This window comes from Diabrotica virgifera, chromosome 2 (assembly GCF_917563875.1).
Source record: "Diabrotica virgifera virgifera chromosome 2, PGI_DIABVI_V3a".
Classification (NCBI taxonomy): Eukaryota; Metazoa; Arthropoda; class Insecta; order Coleoptera; family Chrysomelidae; genus Diabrotica; species Diabrotica virgifera.
In genome coordinates this window covers 8,027,595-8,053,763 of record NC_065444.1, presented here as the reverse complement: position 1 = coordinate 8,053,763, position 26,169 = coordinate 8,027,595, and the positions used below count along the sequence as shown (strand labels likewise).

Genomic DNA, 26,169 nt, shown 5'->3' with positions numbered 1-26,169 from the left:
AGTGTATTTATCTACATTTTTCCTTCGCCACCTACTTTTTGTTTCTTTTTCAGGGGTAGGAAGTTCGTCACGGCTTTTTTCTTGGGGTTTCCTGAAAAAAAATATGCGTTGTTAATAGCAGTTGGTATTCTAAACATATTTTGAATGGTAAAAAATATCTTAATAGTTTTATTGGTTACGCATGTGTAGCATCATAAACTTTATAAAACATCACAGCATGTCACAAACTACTAAAATAGATATAAAAAAATCAGAAAAAGGATATATGCCACAAAATAAGCCAGATGACTTGCAAAAATATATCCACAAAAAGTACAGTAAAAGGGTGTATGCCACAAAACCTAAAAAACGTACCTGTTGCTGCTCGGAGGACGCAGAAATATCTTCATTTTCACTTTCAACATAATCCTTATCTTTTATGCTATCATCTGAGTCCCAATCACTGTTACTTTTTTCACTTTAATCACTTGAAAACTGATAAAAATCACGAGAACATCCGGCACGTGGTTCACTCATGATGGTGGCTTGTAACCTTTTCTTGAAAATGACCGATGTGCTGCAGAAATTGTAAAAATGACACTTCACCACACTAGCGCCATCTGTTAGAGAATCGTCAAAATGAATTTTGTATGGCTAGTACCCTTATTCCCGAATCATTTAAATAGAAAATATCGATTTTTATAGTTTTGTGGCTTGTACCCTTTTCACGCCAAGGGCTTCAATTTATAAGCAACTATCACATATACAGAATAAGCCAAATAAAAACGGAACATACGCAGTTCATACAGTGTATCGGAACTACGTTTGAAATAGTCTACCAATATAAAATTTTGACAAACATAATTCATAGCAACTCAACTACCTGTCTCCTTTTAGGCTAAAGCTACGACCAGACAAGCGACAATTTACGGCGCAATAAGAGCTGTAAAATGAAGCGCGAAAATGGGTCCTGGTAAGAAGGATCTGGGTCAAATTTGTAGCTCATCTAACCACAACAATGACCGAAACACTGTAATTACATCCCACGACACGCCGTAATTTACATCCCCATCTGGTCATGCTTTTTACTGCCGCTTCATTTTACTGCTCTTACGGCGCTGTAACAGCAGTAAATAGAAGCGGCAATAACTGCAGTAAAAAGCATGGCCAGACGGGGATGTAAATTACGGCGTGTCGCGAGATGTAAATACAGTGTTTTGGTCGTGGTTGTGGCTAGATGAGCTACAAATTTGGACCTAGGTCCATTTGTTTGCGACACGACGCTGAAGATGGACCCGTTCGATATTGCTTCGCGATATTTTACAGCTCAGTCTGGCCATCCACTACACTCGCCGCGTGACCAATTTTCACGCTTCATTTTACTGCTCTTATGGCGATGTAAATTGTCGCTTGTCTGGCCGTAGCCTTAGCCTAAAAGAAGACAGGTAGTTGAGTTGCTATGATTTATGTGTGTCAAAGTTTTATATTAGTCGACTATTTCAAACGTAGTTCCGATACACTGTATTAACTGCATATGTTCCGTTTTTATTTGGCTTATTCTGTATGTTGAAATTAGGACAGAGAAGACTCTCTATATATGTCGCCATATATAGAGAGGCTCTGCATTTGCAAAAACAACTTGCCGTTATTGTGAAAGCTCTAGACAGATTCCAAAGCGATTCTGTAAACATTTCTGATGCAGTAGAAATATGGAAAGATGACCTCGACCATGATTTGTTACAGTTATACAGACAAGAAATAAAAAAGAGATATGACTTTGCCATTCAACCATTTCACCTTTTTGCAAATACTATGGATCACAAATACATGGGAAGACGACTTACAGGGGAAGAAGAGGAAACAGTCGAACAATGGGTTGCATCGAATCTTTCTGATGAGTTTTTGGCAGTGATGTTATCATTCAAGATTAAGGATACAGACATGTTCCCCACAACACTTTTCAAAGAAGAACTTGTCAAAAAATTCTCAACAAAGAAATGGTGGAAGCTGATATCAATAAAAAATAAAAAACAAATAAAATACCATATGAATTTTGCATTTATGTTATCTTTGTTCTCATGTCCAGCTTCATCTGCATCTATTGAGCGGATTTTTTCTTCATATTGATTAATATGGACTAAGCTTCGCAACAGATTAGGTGCCGATAAAGCTGCAAACTTGGTAAAAATATATAATCATTTAAGAACCAAGTCCTCTTCCTCGACCGAGTCTAACGAATAACGAATGGGAATTGGGAATGTGACAAAAATGACTTGTTTATTTTTTTATTTGTCTATATACCATGTTTAAAATAAGTGTTTTATTAATTTAGTTTCAGTTTCTCTCGTTTTGTATTCACCTACTACTTACTTCATGGTATTTATGCTAGTTTTTGTTTTTATTCAGAAATAAATATGACGGTCATTCAACTGAAAATTTGCTATTTTTGAAAAAACCCCAAAAAACCCAATAATAGTGGGTTTTATCAATTGAAAAAACCCGAAAAAACCCGCTGGGTTTTATAAGATGGGGAAATTATATGCCAACCCTGTTTTATTCAGAACCGAACTTTTAGTTCGATAACCTATCTTGACCCACTACACATCATAATCCATTATTTTATGCATTTTGCCATTATTACTAACTATTAATTTGTTTGTTTCAAAATACACTGTAACCTTCTAGCCCACATTGCAAAGTTAAATGTACATTCACAACTTTTATTTTTCACACCATTATCAAAATCTATTGTAATAGAATTAATCCTATAATTATTATTCCACCGCTTATTTTGTCTACTATTAGGATTAGTATTTTCTATTTTATTGTAACATGACCTTACCTAAAAAAAACTATTAATCAGCATCAATCCTATCGTAAAATTTATCTATCAACAATCCATTGTAATGCTTTCTTTACATTTCTCACACGTCTCGAATGAAAGAAAGGTTTATAAAATTAGTTTTAATACTAATAGTCCAGTAAGTCCATTAAATGTGGATTGTGTTCTAAAAATATCCATAAGTTATGGATATTGGAAATGGTCGAAGTTATTATGATTTCTACAGGAAAATTATGATTCCTAGGGAAACCAGTACATGAGGTTTCGTCATACAGACCGCTATCTCTGCTCCCTGTGATATCGAAGCTGTTTGAAAAATTTCTTCTCAAGGGAATTAATCCGATTATTAAATAAAAAAATCTGATTCTGACACATCAATTCAGGTTTAGGAATAAGCACTTAATAATCAACCAGGTGCACAGAATCACAAATATTATGGAAAGATCGCTAGAAGAAAAGAAAGTATGTTCTACTGTCTTTCTTGATTCTGCATAGGCTTTCGATAAAGTCTGGCATGAAGGTTTAATACATACATTAAAAAGTCTTTTACTCAAACAGTAGATACTCACAACTTTTACAGTCGAACATAAATGAACGGCATTTTAGAATTAAGTAGATAGATGTTTTTTAGACTTAAAACCAGATTAATGTGCAAAAATGTAATATAATAATTAGAGCAGGTGTTCCACAAGACAGTGGACAACATAATCAATAATATCCATATGTAGATACTGCTAAGTATTTAAGTATAATGTTGCATGTCAAACTACGCTGGAAGGCATGTCAAGGAAAAAAGTAAGAACTAAATGTAGGGTAGATATAAAGAAATGTATTGGCTGGTTGGAAGATACTCCACTCTGTCGATCCATAATAACTTACTACTTTACAAACGAATATTGAGACCCTTATGGACTTATGGATGCCCACTGTGAGGTGTGCTAGACCAAGCAAAATACAAAGATTCCAGATCAAAATAATGAAAAACATTGTCGATGCTCCTTGGTATGTGGCAAACACTGACCTCCATAAGGATTAAGGGCTATATTCATCAAGCAGATGGCAGGAAGTCGCGAGAAACGACTTCCTAGGCACGGTAATATTGAGGCAATCCTGCTCCTTTTTACTACTGGTCAAACTAGAAGATTTAGAAGGACATGCCTAATGGACTGAGTAACGACAGCCTGTAGAGAATTTGTAATGAAATTTAATACAAAGAAGACAAAAACAATGGTCAGTAGCAAGCATCAAAACAGAAGGGTTAAGGTCAATGTCGACGGAACAGATCTGGAAAGAGTAACAAGAATAACGTACCTTGGAAGTAATCTTAATGAAACTTGGGACCACTCACTAGAGATAAGAACACTTCTGGAAAAGGCATGTACAGTGTTTTACAAAATTCAAACCACCATGCGCCAGCTGGATATCTCATTATTGAAAACTAGAATGCTTAAGTGCTATGTTTTCTCCACCTTGCACTATGGTGTTGAAGCCTGGACAATGACAGAAGCAACATAAAAAAGAATCCAAGATAAAAACCAAGAAATGCGAAAGTCTTGCGGAAGATGGACAAGGAAAGAGAGATTCTGCTTATAATAAAAGAACGGAAAACACAATATTTTAGTCACATCGTAAGAAATCAAAAGTATGAACTGCTCCAACTTATAATCGGAGGCAAAAATAATACCAAAAGGGGACCAGGAAGTGTAACTCATTGTCGAAAAACTTACGAAAATGGACTAATATGACCTCCATGTCCATAGAACTACTCATGGCAGCTGCAAATAGGATTAAATGGGCAAATGTAATGGCTAACGTCCTTAAGGATAAGACAGCGTAAGAAGATTCATTTCATAATAAATGTAATTATAGTTTTGTTACAGTTCCTTTTTTACTATACATAGTATTCCTAGACTATAAGTAGCAACTTAGATAACGATATAAATTTTCTCAGTCGTTTGTTTTTTTTTTTTTTTTTTTTTTTTTATTTAATGTTGTAATATTTACAATCTGTCCTCAACTGAGAACAATAGGTAAATTATTTGACAAAAATTGAAAATTTTGACCTGTAGAGGGAGATCCAGTGATCACCCTCTTTACATAAATTAAATTAAAACAAATTAAAATAAGTTTAGTTATCACAGATTATTCGAATCTTCTTGCTAGATCCACTACTTTGAATCTCTTCAGGCGTCGTACATCATTGTGGTCATCAGTAAGGTTGCTGGCTAACTCATTTGGATGAGATTCTAGTCTCTTGGAATATTTTTTGTAATATTCCGTTATTACTGTTTTTATGGATGGCACATTGAGGTCTTGCTCTATCACATAGTTTGGCACGTACCAAGGGGCATTCAGCATTGTTCTAAGGACTTTGTTCTGGAATCTCTGCAATATTTCTAGGTTAGTTTGACTGGCTGTCCCCCAAAGTTGGATACCATAAGTCCACACTAGTTTTAATATAGTTTTATATATCAGCAGTTTGTTTTCAAGTGATAGTTGAGATTTACGACCGATGATCCAGTACATTTCTCGAAATTTTATTCCTAGTTGTTTTCTTTTTGTAAAAATGTGTTTTTGCCAAGTTAATCTCCTATCAAGATGGATTCCTAGGTACTTGACAGTATCGGTTTGTGGGAGTTGAGTTTCATTTAGTGTTACAGATGGACATGTTTGTCTTCTCATGGTGACGGTTACATGGATGGATTTACTCTCATTCGCCTTTATCTTCCATTTTTTAAGCCATATTTGTATATTATTAAGGTCTTTCTGAAGGGTTCTGGATGCTGTATTTGGATCATGGTGAGAGGCTAGTACAGCAGTGTCATCAGCAAAAGTTGCACACGTTGTTTTGTTACTTGTGGGTAGGTCAGCAGTGTAGAGCAAGTACAATATCGGTCCCAAGACACTTCCTTGTGGTACTCCGGCTTTTATTGGTCTTAGGCTTGTGTATTCATTATCCTGCTTGACTAGGAAATGTCGGTTGGAAATATAGCTTTTTAGGATTTGATAAAAAGGATGAGGAAGGTTTTTCTTTAGTTTAAAGAGCATACCAGCATGCCATACCTTGTCGAAGGCCTGACCAATGTCCAGGAATGCAGCAGAACAATACCTTTTATTTTCTAGATCACTTCTGATGTGTTTTACCAGTCTATGTACCTGTTCTATCGTTCCGTGTTGTGTTCTGAACCCAAATTGGTGTTGGGGAATTAGTTTCCTTTCTTCTATAACTGGGGATAATTGTTTAAGGAGAAGTTTTTCCAAAATTTTTGATAGAACAGGTAGCAGGCTTATTGGTCTGTATGAAGTCACCTGAGTTTTATTTTTCCCTGGCTTAGGTATGAGAATAATTTGAGCAACTTTCCATTGTTCTGGGCAGTAACCTAGCCTAAATATTGCATTAAATACTTGCGTTATCATTTTCAGACCTTTGCATGTCAATTGCTGTCAATCGCCTTTTTTACTATACATAGTATTCCTAGACTATAAGTAGCAACTTAGATAACGATATAAATTTTCTCAGTCGTTTGTTGAATTGAAAGTCACACCCATAAATTTAACATAATTGTGTAATTATAGTGGATAGATGATAGTCTATAGCCAATACGAACGAGGAACAATTATTCCTCGTCGGATAATTAATGAAACTTAAACAATAGTTCAAATATAGAACAAACATTGTTCAATATTTTTTCAAGATTTTTATCAATGTCTAAATAGAAACTTTGTTGGAATATAAAGTATGTTTAAATATCATCAATCTCTTTGCCTTATCCCTAATTCGGGTCAGCTTCCCTAATTGCATTTCCCTAATTGCATAAATTGAACCAGGAATTCAAAAATGATTTTTAATTTGGAATATCTCAAAGGTGGAATATCTCTTTAATTTTCATTAAAAAAATTCAGACCATTATCCGTACGCGCGCCAATGGTGAATAGAAAATTGTTAGATGAATGTCAAAAAATAGCAAAATTCCAATCAAAAATTAGGTTGGAGAAAATGTAATCTCAAAGTTCAAAATCGTTATACGTTAAAAAATGCATTTTCTCGGCTTCCAATGGAGCAATTTTCTTCATTCTTTTTTTGTTTCCAAGTAACTCGAGTAGAGCCATCTAACTAACCCATTATTAAAGTTGTTTTTGTTTTGTTTTTCTTCAACCTAATTTTTGATTAGAATTTTTAGCCCAGTGAATGAACGGGAAATACGGCGAGACCATGTAATTTTCAGGGGCAACTCCGAATTGCATGAAAATTTGGATTTAGGTTCTACTTACCCTCCACTTCAAAGTTGAAATTGTGCCGTTGGTTGATTTTACTTGGAGGGGTAACAGTCACCCCTTCTCGGGGGTAAAAACCATAGGTTCAAAATAAGACCGGAAATGGATAAATTAACTGATTTTAAGCATATTTTGCTCTATAGATTTTTTTATGTTAGTCAATACTTTTCGAGTTATTTGCGATTGAAAATGTTTATTTTTCGACAAAAAAACTACGTTTTCAGACGGTTTTTCGCAAATAACGCAAAAAGTAAATATCTGATCGAAAAAAATATCCTTAGCAAAAGCGTAGCTTAAAAAAACCGAAAAAAATGGTGTATCAGTAAAGTCTATCAATCGAGTAAAACAAAATTGTAGCTCATGAAAAATACGTTCTTATTCGTCTAACTCCAAATCTAATATTTCAAGGTGAAATCACCGAAAAATTAAGCACTTTTCGGGAAAAACCCATTAAAATTTTTTAAAGTGTATATAAAAAGATTTATTTTAATTGTTCATAAATGTCTCTAGTATTAAAAATAAGTGAGTAACGCTCAAAATAAAGTTGGGGCTCTTTTTTTTTTGGTAAAAAAATCATGAAAATCTCCCGGTGTTTAGCTCTCCAAATGAAATTAATCGCTACCGCTTTACAAACAATTTACTTACTTATCTATCTTTTATATCATCTGTCAATCTCGCCGGTTTAAAGTGCTTATTATTGAAAGGGTTATAGTCGAAAAAGCTTGAACGGGTCACTATCCACGAGTGTATGCAAAATTTAAACAGCCATATCTTAACCAATTTTTGTCTCACAGAAAAACAAAATGAAACTAGCATATTTACAATAGCAAAACCTACATTTTTTTACTCTAAGATTTTTCTTATCGCTAATACTTTTTAAGTTATTTTGAAAAAAGGAAATGTTTCAAAAATTTTTAGAAAATTTTTTTTTACTATAAAACCAATTTTTTTTTAAATAAGCACTTTAAACCAATTAAACTTACAGATCATATAAACAATACACTTACAGTTAAAATAAATGGTAAAGCGGTAAGGATTAATTTTATTTAGGGTGCTAAATAGAAGGAGGTTTTCACGATATTTTTTACCAAAAAAAGGCGCCAACTTTTTTTTCCAGTGTAACTCGTTTATTTTTAACGATAAAAATTTTTGTAAAAAACAAATATAAAGATTTTTTTAGATACTTTAAAAATATAAATAATCTTTTCCCTAAAAGTGCTTAATTTTTCGGTCATTTCGCATTGAATCATTCGATTTGGAATTAGACGAATAAGAACGTATTTTTCACGAGCTACAACTTTGCTTTTACTCAATTTATAGACTTTACTTATACACCATTTTTTTCGTTTTTTTATAAGCTACGCTTTTACTAAGAATATTTTTTCGATCAAATATTGACTTTGTGAGTAATTGGCGAAAAACTGTCTGAAAACGTAGATTTTTTGTCGAAAAATCAATATTTTCAATCACGAATAACTCGAATAGTATTAACTTACGTAAAAAACTTTATAGAACGAAAGTTGCTTATAATCTGTCAATTTATCCATTTCCGGGCTTATTTTAAACACGCGTTTTTCAACCCCCGAGAAGAGGTGACTGTCATCCCCCAAGTAAAAGCAACCAACGGCACAAATTCAACTTTGAAGTGGAGTGTAAGTAGAACCTAAATCCAAATTTTCATGCAATTCGGAGTTGCCCTTGAAAATTACACTCCAAGACGGTCATTTAGTGGGCTATTTGCTATTTTTGGCAATATTCACTAGTAATATCGAGAGTTTTTATTATAATAATATATGTTATGAGTATTTTAAAGATACAAAAATTGGATTCGAGAAAGAGGACCAAAATGAAAAGGTGATGGTTCGAAAATTATGATCCTGTTGTTTATATCTTTGCCGTAAATTACGGTCAACTTTGACCGGTTGTATCTCAGGAACCACTTAACAAAATTAAACGTTTTTTTTAAGAAGCGCCTTGCCGCGTTTTTACCAATACCCTTTTCAAGATTTAATTTTATTTAATATTTCCCCGATATATTTGTTTATAAGCCAAAAAATTGTTTATAATTTTAAAATATTCCTGAGGCCGCTTAAATAGTCCAATTTCAGTTCTGAAAAGTACACTAGATAGGTACAGTGTCTTTCTATACCAAAATCATAGTTGTTTTTATGTTTCATAATTATTGTGGTTATTATAGCGACCGTAAATTTTTAATTAACAATTCAATTGTTGCTAAACTGGTCATTCAATATCCATCGGCTTCTGGACTTATAATCTATACGAAAAGAGCTTTTAAACTACTAAGTTATTAAATTATTGATAAACAATTACTTATCTAAAATTTTAGTTGAAAATTAAAGATTTTGTTGGAAATACCCGCATTTTCCGGAGAAAATTTTCGTCGAAGTAAATCGGGAAAAACACATCTCTATGCAGAATTTAATTACGGTGAATTTTTATTTGGGTGTTTTTGGTGTAAAGTTAAAATCGTTGGAGTTATAGAGCAAAAATTGAAAAAAAAACGATTTTCGGGCGCCATTTTGTTTATAAAAAAAAGTAGCACACTATCTGCGGCCTTTGCATACCTATATTATTAATATATACAATCATAAGATTCGATTCCAGCAATAAAATGGCTGGTAAATAATGTAAATATTTTTTTTTGTAGTTTGCTAATTAGCCCAGAGTACCTATACGTCTGGTCGACTCTTCTCTATTCAGTTGAGACATGAACCCTTAAAACATCACAAAATCTAAAGCTGTTTTTTCTTAATTTTCTTCATGTGAATACAATAATTATCTTATAACACGTTTGTTAATTGACTAATGCAACTAATTTTACCAATATACCATATTTATTGATTGTGAGATAAATATAAACAAATAAAATTTAAAAAAAAACTTGAACTTCTAAAGTAGTACCGAAGACCACACAAATTAATGTCACGGTTAGCGGAATCGGCCTTGAGAGGTTATTTCGTTTAACTGTACCCAATTTCACACTTGTTGCCAACACAAAGTTCTTTCTCTTTCGCATATTCACTTTTACTGAAGAGGTACACTGTCTGCAGGCGGAAATGATTCTTCTTTTAACGATATGCTAAACTTTTATTTAATTTTCTTTTTATTTATAAACTAATGAATATTTAACAGTTAGAGTGCGATTTTTGGAACGTTTTAGTAAACTAGTCAACAAGAAAATACCCACTCATTTTAGTTTGTTTTAATTAGTTTGCAACTTCGTATAGTTTTTCTCCGTCGATTGACCCTTATGCCTGTTTAAAGTCTATAAGCAGAATACACAAACCTAGATTTTGTTCGTAGGTGTTGTGCAATATTTGTTTCATCATAAAAATCTGATCAACTGTAGATCTGCTTCTTTTAAACTCTCCCTGATATTCACCTACTAGTTCAGGTTCAGGTTCATAGTTTGTTAGTCGGTTTCTCATTAATAAAGCCAATATCTTATACGCTACATGTAATAGAGTGGTCGTTTGCCAAAAGCTGATATGTCCATTTTTGTTACCTTTCAGGACAGCAAATTCAAATTTCTACGACGTCCATAAAATCACAGTTTTAGAAATATCATATTTGGTTTTGAGTTTAATTTTTTTACAGCTTTCCATATGAGTTTACATAATATAACCTAGCTACAAATTTCATAAAAATTTTAATTTTGCAAATTGCAAAAAATGCACATATCAGCTTTTGGCAAACGTTTTTTAACTAAACTACTGGCAAAATTGTAATAAAATTTGGTGAGTTTTAAGAGGTAGTTATTGCGCATTTTTTGACATTTATCTAACAATTTTCTATTCACCATTGGCGCGCGTACGAGTAATGGTCTAAATTTTTTTAATGAAAATAATAGTACACCACTGATATATTTCAAATTAAAAATCATTTTTGAATTCCTGGTTCAATTTACGATAAAAAATCTATCTTGTCTTTTTTTTCATATAATGCGCCGTATTTATGCAAAAAAAATTATACATCTTAACGTTTACAAAATATTTGAAATAAGTTTCTACATATATACATAATTATTTATACAGGGTGTCCAAAAAAATTTTTATTAAATTAATTGACACAAAAAGAAGAATTTAAGCAGTATATTTAATTCAAAATACATTTTTACTGCTGTCAAAAAACAGGTAAAAATGTTTATTTCACAAATAAACATTGCTTTTCGCTTAAATTCAGTGTTTAAACTGCTAAGAGACAAGTGGGTGGCTGCGTTAACATTGAATTTAAACGAAAAACAATATTTATTTGTCAAATAAACATAATAAAAATATATAAATAATTATGTTAACGTTTATATTACTGAATAGAGAATTAATAACCTTTTAAATGAGCTACTACACGACCCCAACTCTCATTTAAAAAAATCATCGATTACGCCATCACGCCCAGATAGATGACGTCAATAGTACGATGTATATGCCAAGAAATCATAATTTACAAATAAAAATGGACTTGTTTCGGAATTTCTCTTCAAAATCGCCCATTCTCGGGAAAATTAATTTATTCCAACCTAAACGTCCTCATGTAGTTTGTGTTATACATCATTTTTATTCTTTATTCTTTTCATATACATACTTTAAGCTGATTAAATTAAACTAACGATATTTTTATTCTTTTTTAGGGAATTCTCTGCTGCCTGGCCGTCGCCACGTTAGCCATAGATGAACATCGTCCGAAGAAAAAAGTGGAAGAACGAGGGAAAAGGAATCTAGAGTACCAAGTGTCTCATCATTATTCAGCCCTGCCATCATACCGACTCGAAAGACGAATCGCCAGTCTGGGAGGCCAGTACCAAAACCCACAGTACTATCCCCGATATCACAAAGGTAGACCATCTTATCCTGCTCCTCCTTATGCTGTTCAAATGGAACCTCTTGTCCATTACTCACAAAGAGATCCTTTATATGATACTAACATTTTATCCTTAGATCCACAGAGTGAAGACCTACTAACAGAAAATAACCAAATTCAAGATAACATCGACCGATATGGATATCAGAAACCGCATATTATCGAGAGACCAGTGTACATAAAGGAGCCTGAACCCATCATCGAAATTATCATCAAGGAATCAAACGTTTCTTTACCAGCCCCACCGCCTCCACCCCCTCCGCCAAAGAAGAAAAAGGAACAGGTTCAGGTATTTTATGTGAAATACAAAAAGAACCCTCATAGCAGTGGTAAGGACAGCATAATCTATGATAAGCCGATTCCAGCTATTTCTCCACATATTCCTGATGATGAACCCATTGAAGAACCAGCACCTTATTATCCGGAACATGTAACAGCACCTCCCCCACCCAGTACGACTCTCAGGACTATCATCAAACCAGATTCTGAATATTATCACAGTCCGAGTGGAGTAAAAGTAACGTTCGGAAAAGAAGGGTTCGATTATGACAAAAGATCAAGCAAAATTGAAGATTATGCTCCAACTCCAATAAAATCACCAGCTCCTCAAGGAAGACAGCTGACATCATTTTCTAACACTTACTTTAAAAGTCCATCACCTACTAACTTCCAATCATTACCACCAGGTTTTAGTTCCAATGTTAGACAACCACAAACATATAGAACCATTCCTCCCACTTCATCAAATTACAAACCATTTGGACGACAAACTGCACCTTCCTCAATAACACCACCTCAAAACTATCCCTTCCAAAGTTCACCTTCAGCACCATTCAGCAGCTTTTCACAACCTTCACCACCACAATTTGGTCACAGTGTTTCTCATCCACCTCCTCCTCGATTCCAAAGTGCTTCTAAACCCAGTCTACCTCAAATTAGGCAGCCAGTACCGTACAAACCATTTGACAATTTAAGACCACAGCAGTCGTTTGCTCAAACTCCAGCACAACGTCCTCCGATACAATTTAGACCAGAGACACATTTTCCAATTCAACAGCAGCTTCCATTACAAGACGATATCCGAAATTTCAATTCCCCAAGATATCAATTAAATAGCGGTGAAGTACAAACTCGACAGCCAATCCCACAGCAGTATCAAAAATTACCAAATCAAGCTCAACCCAGTTTCAGACCACCTCAGACACAACCACAATTTTCACCTAAATTCCAGCAACCAGATTTTCAGCATAACTTTAATAGACCACAAATAACCATACAACAACCACAACAACAACCCTTCCAGCAACAGAGTATTGCACCTGCACCACCATCATCTCATTTTCAACAACCACAACTTAATATCGCACAGCAATTTCGCCAAACACCACAGCAAATAAATCCTCAACAGCACCAACAGCAAATAAATCCCCAACAGCATCAACAGCAAATAAATCAGCAGCACCAACAGCACACTAATCCTCCACAGCACCAACAGCATTCTAATCCTCAGCAGCAAAATTTCCAATCACAGCTACTTTCGCAGCAACATCAACAACAAGGTTTTCTATCTCAACAGCCTCTTTCACAGAACGACCATTTGAAAAATCTTCAATCTGCTCAAAATATTTTACCTCCTGGAGGTCAACTTATTCCTTCAGTCTCGAAATATGAATCACATATAACTTCTGTGGAACCGACTGTATCTGTACAAGGTTTGTCACCTCAGCAGTATCAGCAGAAGATTATACAGCAATTTAATCAGAACAGTTTATCCCAAGAACAAACTAGTCAAGAGCTATTAAATCGACAACAAACAAGGAGCCATGAGGCCAGTAAAGAAATTTTGACTCGTCAACAAACTTCATCACAGTATACTAACCAGTTTGCTCATCATCAGCAGAACTCATTACCACAATACAATACTCAGGATTCACTGGCACGTCAACAAAGCCTTCTAAGGCAACAAAACGAAGACCTGTTGAAACGGCAACAGAGTAATGTGGAACAACAGAAGAAATTATTGCAAGATATTCAGATTGAAAGGGAAAGGCAAAACTCAATTCAACATTACTTTTCAAAACCAAACTCAGGCGATGTTGGTCCTCAACAGAATGCTGGTGATAGCCAGAAAAAACTGTATGAGGAAATTGAACGACAGAGGTATCAACAAGAACAGCTTAGACAGTTTTATCAACAAAATCCTGATATTAAACATTCAGCTGTAGGTATGTATCCTTTTTAAATTTTAATATACTTATACCATACTTAGACCAGAGAAATGATCAAATAAGATTCTTTGATGATATCTAACTCGGCAACTCTTCTTCTCATCGTTTCAATCAAAATATTTACACCTATAGCTTTCAAAGGCTGCAGGTTTCAAATACATAGTGATTCCATATTAGGTCTGGATCCAGCGTATGAAAAAAAAGTTGATTAATAGCAAGCTGAAAATTTGTTAATAGCTTAAGGGTGTCTAGTCGGACAAACTTTGATATATAGGAACACTAGAACAGGGGAAGTTTTAATTGTGGAACAGGTTAAAAATTGTTATCATCATCACGTAGCGCTACAACCCTGGGTGGGTCCTGGCTGACTGTACAACTTTCTTCCAGTTTATTCGGTCTTCCATCAACCTAGGGTCAAATGGGATGTTCATTTTTCGGAGATCTGCTTGGATGTTATCTCTCCATCGCATTCTGGGACGTCCGAGTGGTCTTTTGCCTGTAGGAGTCTCCTCCCATACCAGTCTTACAAGTCTCTCGTTATGAAGTCTGTGCACGTGGCCTGCCCATCTTAGTCGCTGTGATTTAATTTCTTGGACAATATCGGTGTCACTGTAGAGTTCTTTTAATTCGAAGTTGGTTCTGATCCTATACTGGTTTGTGTTAATGTCGTGGTGAGGTCCGAAAATTTTTCGTTCAAAACGTCTGAGCTTTTCTTCGTTTGATTTGGTCATGGTCCACGTTTCACAACCATATGTTAGTACAGGTCTGACGACGGATTTATAGATTTTGATCTTGGAACTTCTTGTAAGATTTTTTGATTTTATAAGCTTATCCAGTGCAAATAGACAGCGATTTGTTGATTGGATTCTGTCTTTTATTTCTTCAGTAACATCGTTGTCAGCTGTGATTACGGCCCCCAGATACTTAAAACGTTGTACTCTTCCGAAATTGAAGGTGTTGACCGTCACATTTTGTCCTATCCTGTCTCTTCGTGGCGTTCTATTTATACACATATATTTCGTCTTCTCTTCATTAATTCTCAGCCCTACTTCGCTTGTTGCTCCTTCCACCTTGTTGAAAATGGCTTTTGTGGATAGGATGGAGTCTCCAACGAGATCAATGTCATCTGCGTATGCTAGTAATAACTTGGGACCTTGAACCGATAGCAGTTCTGTTTTTACTTCGGCCGACCTCATGGCTTTCTCTAATACAAGATTAAAAAGTAGTGGAGATAACGCATCACCCTGTTTGAGTCCACTGTTGATTTCGAAGCTGTCAGACAGTTTATTATTTACACGTACTTTTGATATTCCACCCTCCATACATACTTCAGTCATCCGAATGAGTTTCTTTGGTATTGAGAACTGCGCCATGGCATTCCATACTTGGCTTCTTTCTACGCTATCATATGCCTGTCTAAAGTCTATGAAGAGATTGTGTATGGGTCTGTTATACTCCCATCCCTTTTCTAGAAGCTGTCTCAGTGCGTGAATAGTTGATCTATTGTGGATCTGTTTGCCCTAAAACCAGCTTGATATTCTCCTAGGACATTTTCAGCATAAGGTGTTAGTCTACTAAGAATGATATTTGAGAGGATTTTATATGCCGTGTTTAAGAGTGAAATTCCTCTGTAATTCGCGCATTTTGTTTTGTCCCCTTTTTTGTGGATGGGCACTATGATGTTTTCCTTCCATCTTGCTGGTATCCTTTCTTCTAACCATATCTGTGTTATTAATTGATGAATTTGGAGATGTAGTATTTCTCCACCATATTTCAGAAATTCTGCTGGTATCTCGTCCGTACCCGGCGCTTTGTGATTTTTCAGCTTATTTAAGGCTATTCGGGTTTCTTCAAAAGAGGGATTTTCTACGGGCATGTCTGCTGTTATATAGATCTCTTCTTGGTGCTGTTCTTCCTGTATGATGTTTAGAAGGTCCCTGAAAAAATTGTTACCCTTTCATTAAACTCTCATGCAAAAATCAGGCTGCTATTTATCACCAAATGGGAATTATAATAAGTGGAGCACGTAGAATATGTCAAATGACAGGAATTATGACAGGTGATAAATAGCAGTCTGATTTTTGTATAAAAATTCAATAAAAGGGTAACAAATCAATTGGAAGTTCTGTCGGACAAAATACATGTGACGTTTTCGTGGTCTGACCGTTCCAAATTTTTAACCTGTTTCACAATTAAAACTTCCCCTGTTCCAATGTTCCCATATATCAAAGTTTGTCCAACTAGACACACTTAAGCTATTAACAAATTTTCAGTTTGCTATTAATCAACTTGTTTTTCATACGCGGGATCCAGACCTATATAAGTTTGGTTGAGTGTACATATTGTTATCACCAAAGGGCCTAGCCGGGTAAGATGGTGAAAAGTGCCCCCAGCTCGATTTAAATTCCATATAGGCCACTTTTTAGCACATATAGAGGAACTCACTCTCTGAAATTTTTAGCCCCCTAGGTGGTCACGTGACCCCCCTAGAGCCTAATTAGGCTTTTTATGTTTATATTTTTTATCTCAGTCGCGTTAAGAGCTAGCCAAAAACTGTATTTAAAAAAGTTGTAAGTTTCAAAAAGATCTATATGAAAATTTTTTTTTTATTTTTTGGCGGGAAATTCAAATTTTTAGAACAATTTTAAACTTTTAAGTAACTCTGAAAAAAAAACTAAGACACTCGTTTTTACGAAAATCAATTATAATGTGTAATTTTGCACAATATTTCACCCTGAATTTTTTCAGATTTTTAAAATTGGTGAAACGTATCTTTAAAAATAAAAAACCGCATTTTTTCGGTTTTTTTTTTTTTCGTTTTTTGATACAATTTTATACATATTTTTTAAAAAAGGTAACACTGTCACTAGAGTAGGTAAAAAACTGAAAAATAATTGGGGTTTGCTTAATAAAAATTTTTTGTAACGCCATCCATTTTCAAGATACAGGGCGTTGAAGAAAACAAAATTTTACACATTTTTTACGATTTTGCTGAAACTACTGGCAACATTGTAATAAAACTTGGCGAGATTTAAGAGGTGGTTATTGTGCATGTTTTGACATACAATTAAGGATTTGATATTCATCATTGGCGCGCATAGAGGTAATGGTCTGAACTTTTTAAAGAATAAAAATAGTACGCCACTGACATATTTCAAATTAACAATCGTTTTTGAATTCCTCGTTCAATTTTTGACAAAAAATGTATCTTCTTATTTTTTCATACGACGCGCCATTTTTATTCAAAAAATAAAAGATCTTAACCCTTACAAAGTATTCGAACCTCTAGTAGTTTCTACATCTACATAATGAACTCGTACATCCATTATTAAAATTAATTCGAATACTTTGGAAGCGTTAAGATATTTTATTTTTTTGCAGCAAAACGGCGCGTCATATGAAAAAATGAGAAGATAGATTTTTTATTGCAAATTAAACGAGGAATTCAAAAATTATTGTTAATTTGAAATATGTCAGTGGCGTACTATCTTTTTTTCTTTGAAAAGTTCAGACCATTACCCCTATGCGCGCTAATGATGAATATCAAATCCTTAATTGTATGTCAAAACATGCACAATAACTACCTCTTAAAACCCGCCAAGTTTTATTACAATGTTGCCAGTAGTTTCGGCAAAATCGTAAAAAATATGTAAAATTTTGTTTTCTTCAACGCCCTGTATCTCGAAAATGGATGGCGTTACAAAAAATTTTTATTAAGCAAACCTCAATTATTTTTCAGTTTTTACCTATTCTAGTGACGGTGTTAAATTTTTGGAAAAATATGTATAAAATTGTATCAAAAAACGAAAAAAAAACCGAAAAAATGCGGTTTTTTATTTTTAAAGGTACGTTTCACCAATTTTAAAAATCTGAAAAAATTCAGGATGAAAGATTGTGCAAAATACACATTATAATTGATTTTCGTAAAAACGAGTGCCTTAGATTTTTTTTTCAGAATTATTTAAAAGTTAAAAATTGTTCTAAAAATTCGAATTTCCCGCCAAAAAAATTTTAAAAATTTTTTTCATATAGATCTTTTTGAAACTTACAACTTTTTTAAATAAAGTTTTTGGCTAGCTCTTGATGCGGCTGAGATAAAAAATAAAAACATAAAAAGCCTAATTAGGCTCTAGAGCGGTCACGTGACCACCTAGTGGGCTAAAAATTTCAGAAAGTGAGTTCCTCTATATGTGCTAAAAAGTGGCCTATATGGAATTTAAATTGGGTTGGGGGCACTTTTCACCATCTTACTCGGCTAGGCCCTTTATCAAAAGCAGTTGTTAGATACCAAAGAGTGTCTTTGGAAAATCATTACTTCTCTGGTCTATTAATATACTTGTTCTCTATTCTTGAACTCCAATATTTTATAAAAAATTGATTTTGTTAGATGATGCCAGAAACTCCCAACAGCCTACTTTTAACCAGGAATACCAGAAACCAACTATAACCAACAGTGTCTCAAAGGAGATATACGTAACAACAACTTCCACGACGACAACCCCTGCTCCCTCAACTCCTCCAACGACAACCAAGGATCCAAAGATATTGGAAGCGCAACTTCCAGATGAAGTTCCTGAAGACTTAAGACAGCAATTGTTGTCGTCTGGTATATTAAACCATGCCGATATTTCTGTGCTGGATTACGATAAAGTGGGAGACATACCGATTTCTGCTTTGCCTCCAGATCAGCTAGCAAACTTCTATGGAGCCGGAGGTGCAGCACAGTTAGAATCAGGTAAAACTATTTCACTTACCTTTAATTCTTTTACTTTTTTTAAAGACCCAAATGGACGGAAATCTTAATTGAAATGTTGAGTGTAAATATTAATCCTTTCTAAAAAAAGTGATAGACCACATCCTTGTTTGAGGCCTTTTATTACGATGATTGTTTTTGCACCTGAGTTTCTTTATACAATATTTGTGTTATATTGATCCATTTCTCGTTGCGTAATTTTTCTCATAGCTACGTATTTTTTATGGGAAATAAGCCACAATTTTACTAAAAAATGAATTTATTAACGTTTCGTTTTATTTTAATAGTATTTTGTATTTTGACAACGAAACCCGATTTGGGCTTCGAAACGTTAATAAATTCATTTTTTAGTAAAATTGTGGCTTATTTCCCATAAAAAATACGTAATTATAAAAGTGCCACAAGGAAATAGCTTCAGAACAACATTTTCTCATAGCTTCTCATAGTTGCTTCCTTTGCACGCTATCGTATGCTTTCTTCAAGTCGATAAAGGTCATATGTGTTTCAATATTTTTCTCATGAAGCCTCTTGCCTCATGATAAATATATTATCTATACATTATTTGGCTCTTCGGAATCTGGCTTGTTCTTCTTCATAATGGTCCATGTGCTATTTTATTTTTTCTTTTATAACTTTCGAAAATATTCTTACTATTGAAGGCATTACATTGATCCATTTTTTGACCTTTTGTCACCCTTTTTGAAAAAGGAGGACATGTATTATGATAGATTCAGCTTATCTAGAATATCCTTACCTGCTTCAAAGTTGAACAACACTCATATAAAGGATACGATTCTTGCGCCTCCACATTTCAGCAGTTCCATTTTTATATTCCCTGGTCCTGGGACTTTGTTGTTTTTGGCTTTCTTTAGTGCTTTAGTTATATCTTCCTTTTTTTTCGGCTTCCTCCGTTATTATTGTCACATTGTCTTGTGAGATATACTCCGTCTATTCTCCTGCAATAATTTTGTTTAAAAATGTTATTCTTAATTTGTTATTATAGACGAAGCAATAAAGCACTAAAATCGGCCTTACCTCCGAAAAAAAAAGGACAAGACGGATCTTCATATTTTTTTTTGTATTCGATTCGTGAATGCACCAGGAAACTTTGTGAACCGGAGCCATGATATAATATTGAAAAACTACATACAAAATATGCGTTCTTAAAGTGCATCTCAAACAGACAATAAGAAGAATTCAGAACTCATCATTTATCGCCGGAAATGAGTTCAATTTTGTTACTCGGAGGTTTTTGGGGTTGCTGAAAACGAATATGACGTCAAAAGTGATCTCCGGAGTACCTGTTGCCAAGGGTACCTACTGTTTACCTCGTCATTAAAATTCATTAAAAAGTTAGTCAAAAATCATTACTCGGGGGTTTTTTGGGGCCGCTAATGACGAATATGACATCGGAAGTGATTTTCGGAGTACTTGGTGCCCAGGGTACCTACTGTTTAGCTCTCTTGTGGAGTTTTTGGCAAAAAATGTATTAAAAAATTAGTTAAAAACAATTACTCGGGGATTTTTGGGGTCGCTAACGATGAATAGGACATCGGAAGCGATCTCCGGAATACCTGGTGCCCAGGGTACCTACTTCTTATGGAGTTTTCGGCAAATTCATTAAAAAATTAGCCAAAAATCATTACTCGGGGGTATTTGGGTCGCTGACGACGAATATGACATCAGAAGTGATCTACGGAGTACCTGGTACCCAGGGTACCTACTGTTTACCTCGTTTTCTAGTCAATCATCATTAGTTACGAGATAAACAGTAGGTACCCTGGGCTCCAAGTACACCGTAGATCACTTCCGATGTCATATTCGTCGTCAGCGACCCAAAAAACCCCGAGTAATAATTTTGGCTAATTTTTTTAATGAATTTGCCGAAAACCACATAAGAAGTAGGTCCTTGGGCACCAGGTATTCCGGAGATCGCTTCCGATGTCATATTCGTCGTTAGCGACCCCAAAAACACCCAAGTAATTATTTTTGACTAATTTTTTAATAAATTTTTTGCCGAAAACTCCACAAGACGAGGTAAACAGTAGGTACCCTGTGCATCAGGTAGTCCGGAAATTACTTCCGATGTTATATTCGTCGTTAGCGGCCCCAAAACCCCCGAGTAATGATTATTGACTAATTTTTAATGAATTTGCCGAAAACTCCACAAGATGAGGTACACAGTAGGTAGCCTGGGCACCAGGTACACCGGAGATCACTTTTGACGTCATATTCGTTTTCAGCGACCGCAAAAACCCCCGAGTAACAAAATTGAACTCAGATTTGCGCCGATAATAATTGACAAGTTCTAAATTTATTTTATTTTCTGTTTGAGATGCACTTTAAGAATGCATTTTTTGTATATAGTTTTTCAATATTATATCATGGCTCCGGTTCACAAAGTTTCCTGGCGCATTCACGAATCGAATGCAAAAAGAATTATTAAGATCAGTCTTGTCCTTTTTTTTCGGAAGTTCGACTTGCTTCGACTATTATTAATAATTCTGAACTTTAAAAACGATTCAGAAGTTAAAAAAACGTTACTGAAAGAAACCGTTATTTTCATTGGCTGTTTGAACAAGTAAAAAATAACGAACGTAGGTACTTCTTGATGACTTGACTTCGAGTTCAAATCAATTCTTAAAACATTAACCCATATTCTTCACCAACCTTCACCTTAAATGTTACAGGCAGTGACCCAGTACCCTCGGTGGTACGGAAAGACGGTACCGCCATCGAGAAACGAGCAGAGTTTGACGCGCAGGAACCAGAACCAGCCGCTTCGGAATTGGTACAAAAAGTTGTGGCGAGCCCGTTGGTCGCAGAGCCCTCTGGTGTCGAGATGAAGGTGGTTCGGTACGATCCGGACACCGACAAAGGACAACAGGTGCAGGAAAAGTATGTCGAAGACGAGGCGTACCATGTGGATCCGGTGGTACTTAACGATAATAGTTATAACAGGTGAGGATGAGGCGATGAGAGGTACTCGATGGAGTGGGTTTATCGATAAGAAGCTTTGATGCATTCCTATATAATCAATACGACTTTTTATAAAGTTCATTTTATCTTGGATTTACGTTTAAAATAGGATTATTAACTTATATCATTAAATGACTCATCTCTTTCATTATTGGAAACGATTTCTGATACTGATAAGTTTTTTTTACAGTTCTTGGCCTATAGACCTATAAGAAAATTCTGACCATTCATATCACTAAACATATGACACATGATACATAAAAAAATAAAAAAGTGGGTCTATTACCAAAATCAGTTGTAATAAAAACATTTTTCTACTTCTTTTCTCTATAATTTTACTAGGCAGTTCTGAGCCCATCAGAATCAAAACCTTCTAAATCCAAAACTTTTCGTTTTCTCTTTTTTTACACATTTTCAAAGTTCAAGTATACATATTAATCTACAGGCATAAGGTTTAGGCTCAAAACCTTCTAAATTTGCTTTAAAATACCAGTGGAATGTTGACGTTAAAACAAACCCTGCTATGTCCATTTCTTTTATGCAATAATATACTTATTCTTCTTGTATTTGTATGTTTTCCTATCCAAATGGTTTAATACCCACTTTTAGTAAATTAATTGCGCCTAAGAGCAGTTCAATTTTAGGAATTTGCTAAAATCGCGCAAAATCGCGAAATTGCGCAAAATCTGCTAAATCCAAACTAAAAGTTCAAATTTCTGAAGATGTAAGGAGTATGCAGAAAAATGACTCTATACAAAATTAGTGTGCCATTTTGTGACATTTATTAATGCTCCTTTGATTGAGAAATATCAGATACTTTTTTTGGAAAATTTACATTTTTAATGTTTTTTTATTCTCCTGAATAATTTCAAAACATGGATCTAGCAGGTTTTGATTATATAGGCCTCTCATTTAATTTTTCTACTGATAAACCGGGAGATATTAACAGAAGTTCAACCACGATTTTCTAAGTCCTGTCCTTTGTAATACTGGAAGGTTAGAGAAGGTACTTACAATTTGTGGAAAAATCCACGGGTTTCCTGTGACATTTTCCTGTGAAAATTAGATTTTCCATAAAAAAAAAGATTGGGAGTTGCGATGAATTTTTAAGGCCTGCCATAGCCATAGAATAACAGTATACTATCTATTTTATGAAGAAAATTTTTTGGGCAGGACGGTTGCAAAAGGACTACGGGAGTATACAGATATACAAACATGTTATGAAAATAATGAAATTTTCATAATTTTCTAAGTCCTGCCAACTTAATAAATTAATCATATTTATTTCAAAATGACCAAAAAAAAATGTTGGCATGACGTCACCTAATGTTTAACTGCACTTGTTTCTTGGAAAATTCCACACCTGTAATTTTGAACCAATCAAAATACGTTATTTTGACAGATCACCATGGCAACGGAGGTATTTTATCGGAAATTTTTTGCTCGTGGGGTACCCAACAGCGAATTATAGTGGAAATTTTTTGACGTTTACAATAACAGAACATTTTTGACAGACTGGTTTTTATTTGTTTACATAATTTAGTTTTGATTCATTTTCTATCACTTGTAGTTACTCAAAACTTATGTAAAATTGAAGAATATACTATTTTCTATCTTGAAATGGTATTCCCATGCAACTACAATGAGTAGAAATTACGAATTTGAAAGCCTAAATAATTGCTGACAAAGCTATGGCGCGCTATTAATCTGTTCATGCAGCTTTGGATTTTCAAATGCAAATTTGGTGTAGAATTTTCTTACCGAATACCACGCGAAGTCAAATTAATATCCGGAATTTTTTTTTTGATCATGAATATTTTTAGAAAATTTCCCTCGTCTGCGACTCGGGAAATTTTCAAAATATTCATGATCTCAAAAAAATTTCCGGAAATAATTTGACCTCTAGTGGTATTACTAGTGAAAATTCTGTATAAAATTTTCACTCTAATTCCGTGATTTTCTAAGTCATATAATAAATTTTGTTATAAAATAAATAATTTCAGTAGACATTATTTAAAATGGCAGGATGTTTAGTTACATCTTTTTTACTATATTCAGTTAAAAAATTTGTAAGAAAATTCGTGGAAAATTACACGATTTTCATGCCATTAATCTGGACGTCCGCCCAAAACCGAGGCAACAAAAGGAAAAAAAGAAGTTGAAACCTGATGAGAAACATCACACAGAACCATCCTAACGCTAAAGGGCATGGATCTGCTCATTAACCTAATATTTTGTATGTTGTTCTTTTGCGTTAATACAGGGTGATTCATTAAGAGTATCCAACCTCTGAGTTGTAGATTCCACACCTCAAAATAATAATATTTAACCCAAATGACTTAGATAAAATGTGGCTGGTTACTGAGTTACAGGGTGTTTTATTTAAAAATTTAATAACTATTTTTACTCAGTACTTTAACACTATTTACTATTTAACTATTTTTAATGGGAAATAAGCCACAATTTTACTAAAAAAATGATTTAATTTTATCACTATTTGACGTATCCTTGTCATGCTTGGCAGAAAGTGTAAGTACTGAGTACCCTATTAAATTATGGTAAAGAAACGTTTCTGGCTACTACCAAAGGCGTACGACAGGGGATAGTAAATGGTTGACCTTTCTCAAATGTTTAGATTCTTTAATACATTCTATGTAAGTAATATATGTACTGTTCATTAGTAACGATAAACTCGTTAGTTTTCGAGATATTTGAAGTTAAAAATTAATTTAATTTGATAGTTGGATTTAAAGATATTTGATTAATGTTTTGTGCCCCTCCATTTTTAAGTTCAAATATCTAGCAAACTAATTATTTTATCGTTACGAATGAAGAATATATTGTTACATGGACAGTATTGGAGAATATAAAAATTATCCTAAAATAGCAATTCCGTCAGTGGCGTAGAATTTGGGAAGGGTCAACAATTCACTTTCCCCTGTCGTACGCCTCTAGTAGTAGCCAGAAACGTTTTTTTAGCATGATTTAATAGGGTACCCAGTACTTACACTTTCTGCCAAGTATGACAAGGATACGTTAAATACTGTTAAAGTACTGAGTAAAAATAGTTATTAAATTTTTAAATAAAATACCCTGTAATTCAGTAACGAGTCACATTTTATCTAAGTCATTTCGGTTAAATCTTATTATTTTGTGGTCTAGAATCTACAACTCAGAGATTGGACATTCTTAATGAATCACCCTGTATATTTATATTGTTCCTATCCTAACAACGTTTAATTATCTATTAATATCTAAATCACTTAAATATTTTTTCACAGAAGTAGGTGTATAAAATCAATGTCAATAGCCGTTAGCATCTATGCCTGTATCGCCACTAAAAAAGCTAGCTGGTTTCAACATTCTGGTGTCCTAATCTATTAGTATTTGTAAATGTACTGTTTTTCCAAACCCTAACTGATTTCAACACCCTGGTGTCTACATACGCTAGCATCTGTAAATATGCGTCCCGGACACTGAAAAACATCTTGGCTTAGGAACCTCCGCCAGTGGTATGGAGTAAGCACCACAACACTATTTAGGTCAGCTGTGGACAAAGTAAAGATCATGCGATTGATCGCCAATATTCTGGGAGGACAAGGCACTTAAAAAAGAAGAAAATTCTAACGAATTTCATTCGTAGTACTTAACTTTTAAACGAAGTAAGAAGTAAACGAAGGCAAGCAATATCAGAGGAAGAACAGGGTATATCAATAAACGGAAAAATCTTGAACAACATAAGATTCGCAGACGACACCGCTATTTTTGCAGACAGTCTATATGCACTGCAACTATTAGTAAATAGATTACATCAAGTCAGTATGGACTATGGACTACAAATTAACGTTAAGAAAACCAAGTTCATGATTATTTCTAAGCAACATACAGTAGGAAACTTGGATATCGAGGGAAAACAAGTAGAAAGAGTGAATCACTACAAATATCTGGGAACCTGGATAAATGAAAACAATGACCAGGGTAGAGAAATCAGGACACGCATTGAAATTGCAAGACAAGCATTTATAAAAATGAAAAAGATGTTTGTTAATCTAGACCTTCCTCTGGAGCTGAGGATAAGAGCCTTAAGATGCTACGTGTTCTCGACTTTGTTGTATGGAGTGGAAAGCTGTACACTAAAAGTAGAAAATATAAAGAAGTTGGAAGCCTTTGAGATGTGGTGCTATAGAAAGATTTTGAAAATACCATGGATCCAACGAGTTACAAATGCAGAAGTG

General features: G+C 34.3%; 1 protein-coding gene across 1 annotated transcript in view; it reads left to right on the top strand.

Moving 5' to 3' along the window:
• LOC126879423 (uncharacterized) overlaps positions 1 to 26,169 on the top strand; it is a 123,722-nt gene that overhangs the window by 73,432 nt on the left and 24,121 nt on the right. The window contains exons 2-5 of the mRNA XM_050642433.1: positions 11,745 to 11,949; positions 12,052 to 14,199; positions 18,590 to 18,937; positions 21,646 to 21,916. Of these exons, the coding sequence (XP_050498390.1) occupies positions 11,745 to 11,949; positions 12,052 to 14,199; positions 18,590 to 18,937; positions 21,646 to 21,916 (2,972 nt within the window). The remainder of the gene's footprint in view (positions 1 to 11,744; positions 11,950 to 12,051; positions 14,200 to 18,589; positions 18,938 to 21,645; positions 21,917 to 26,169) is intronic.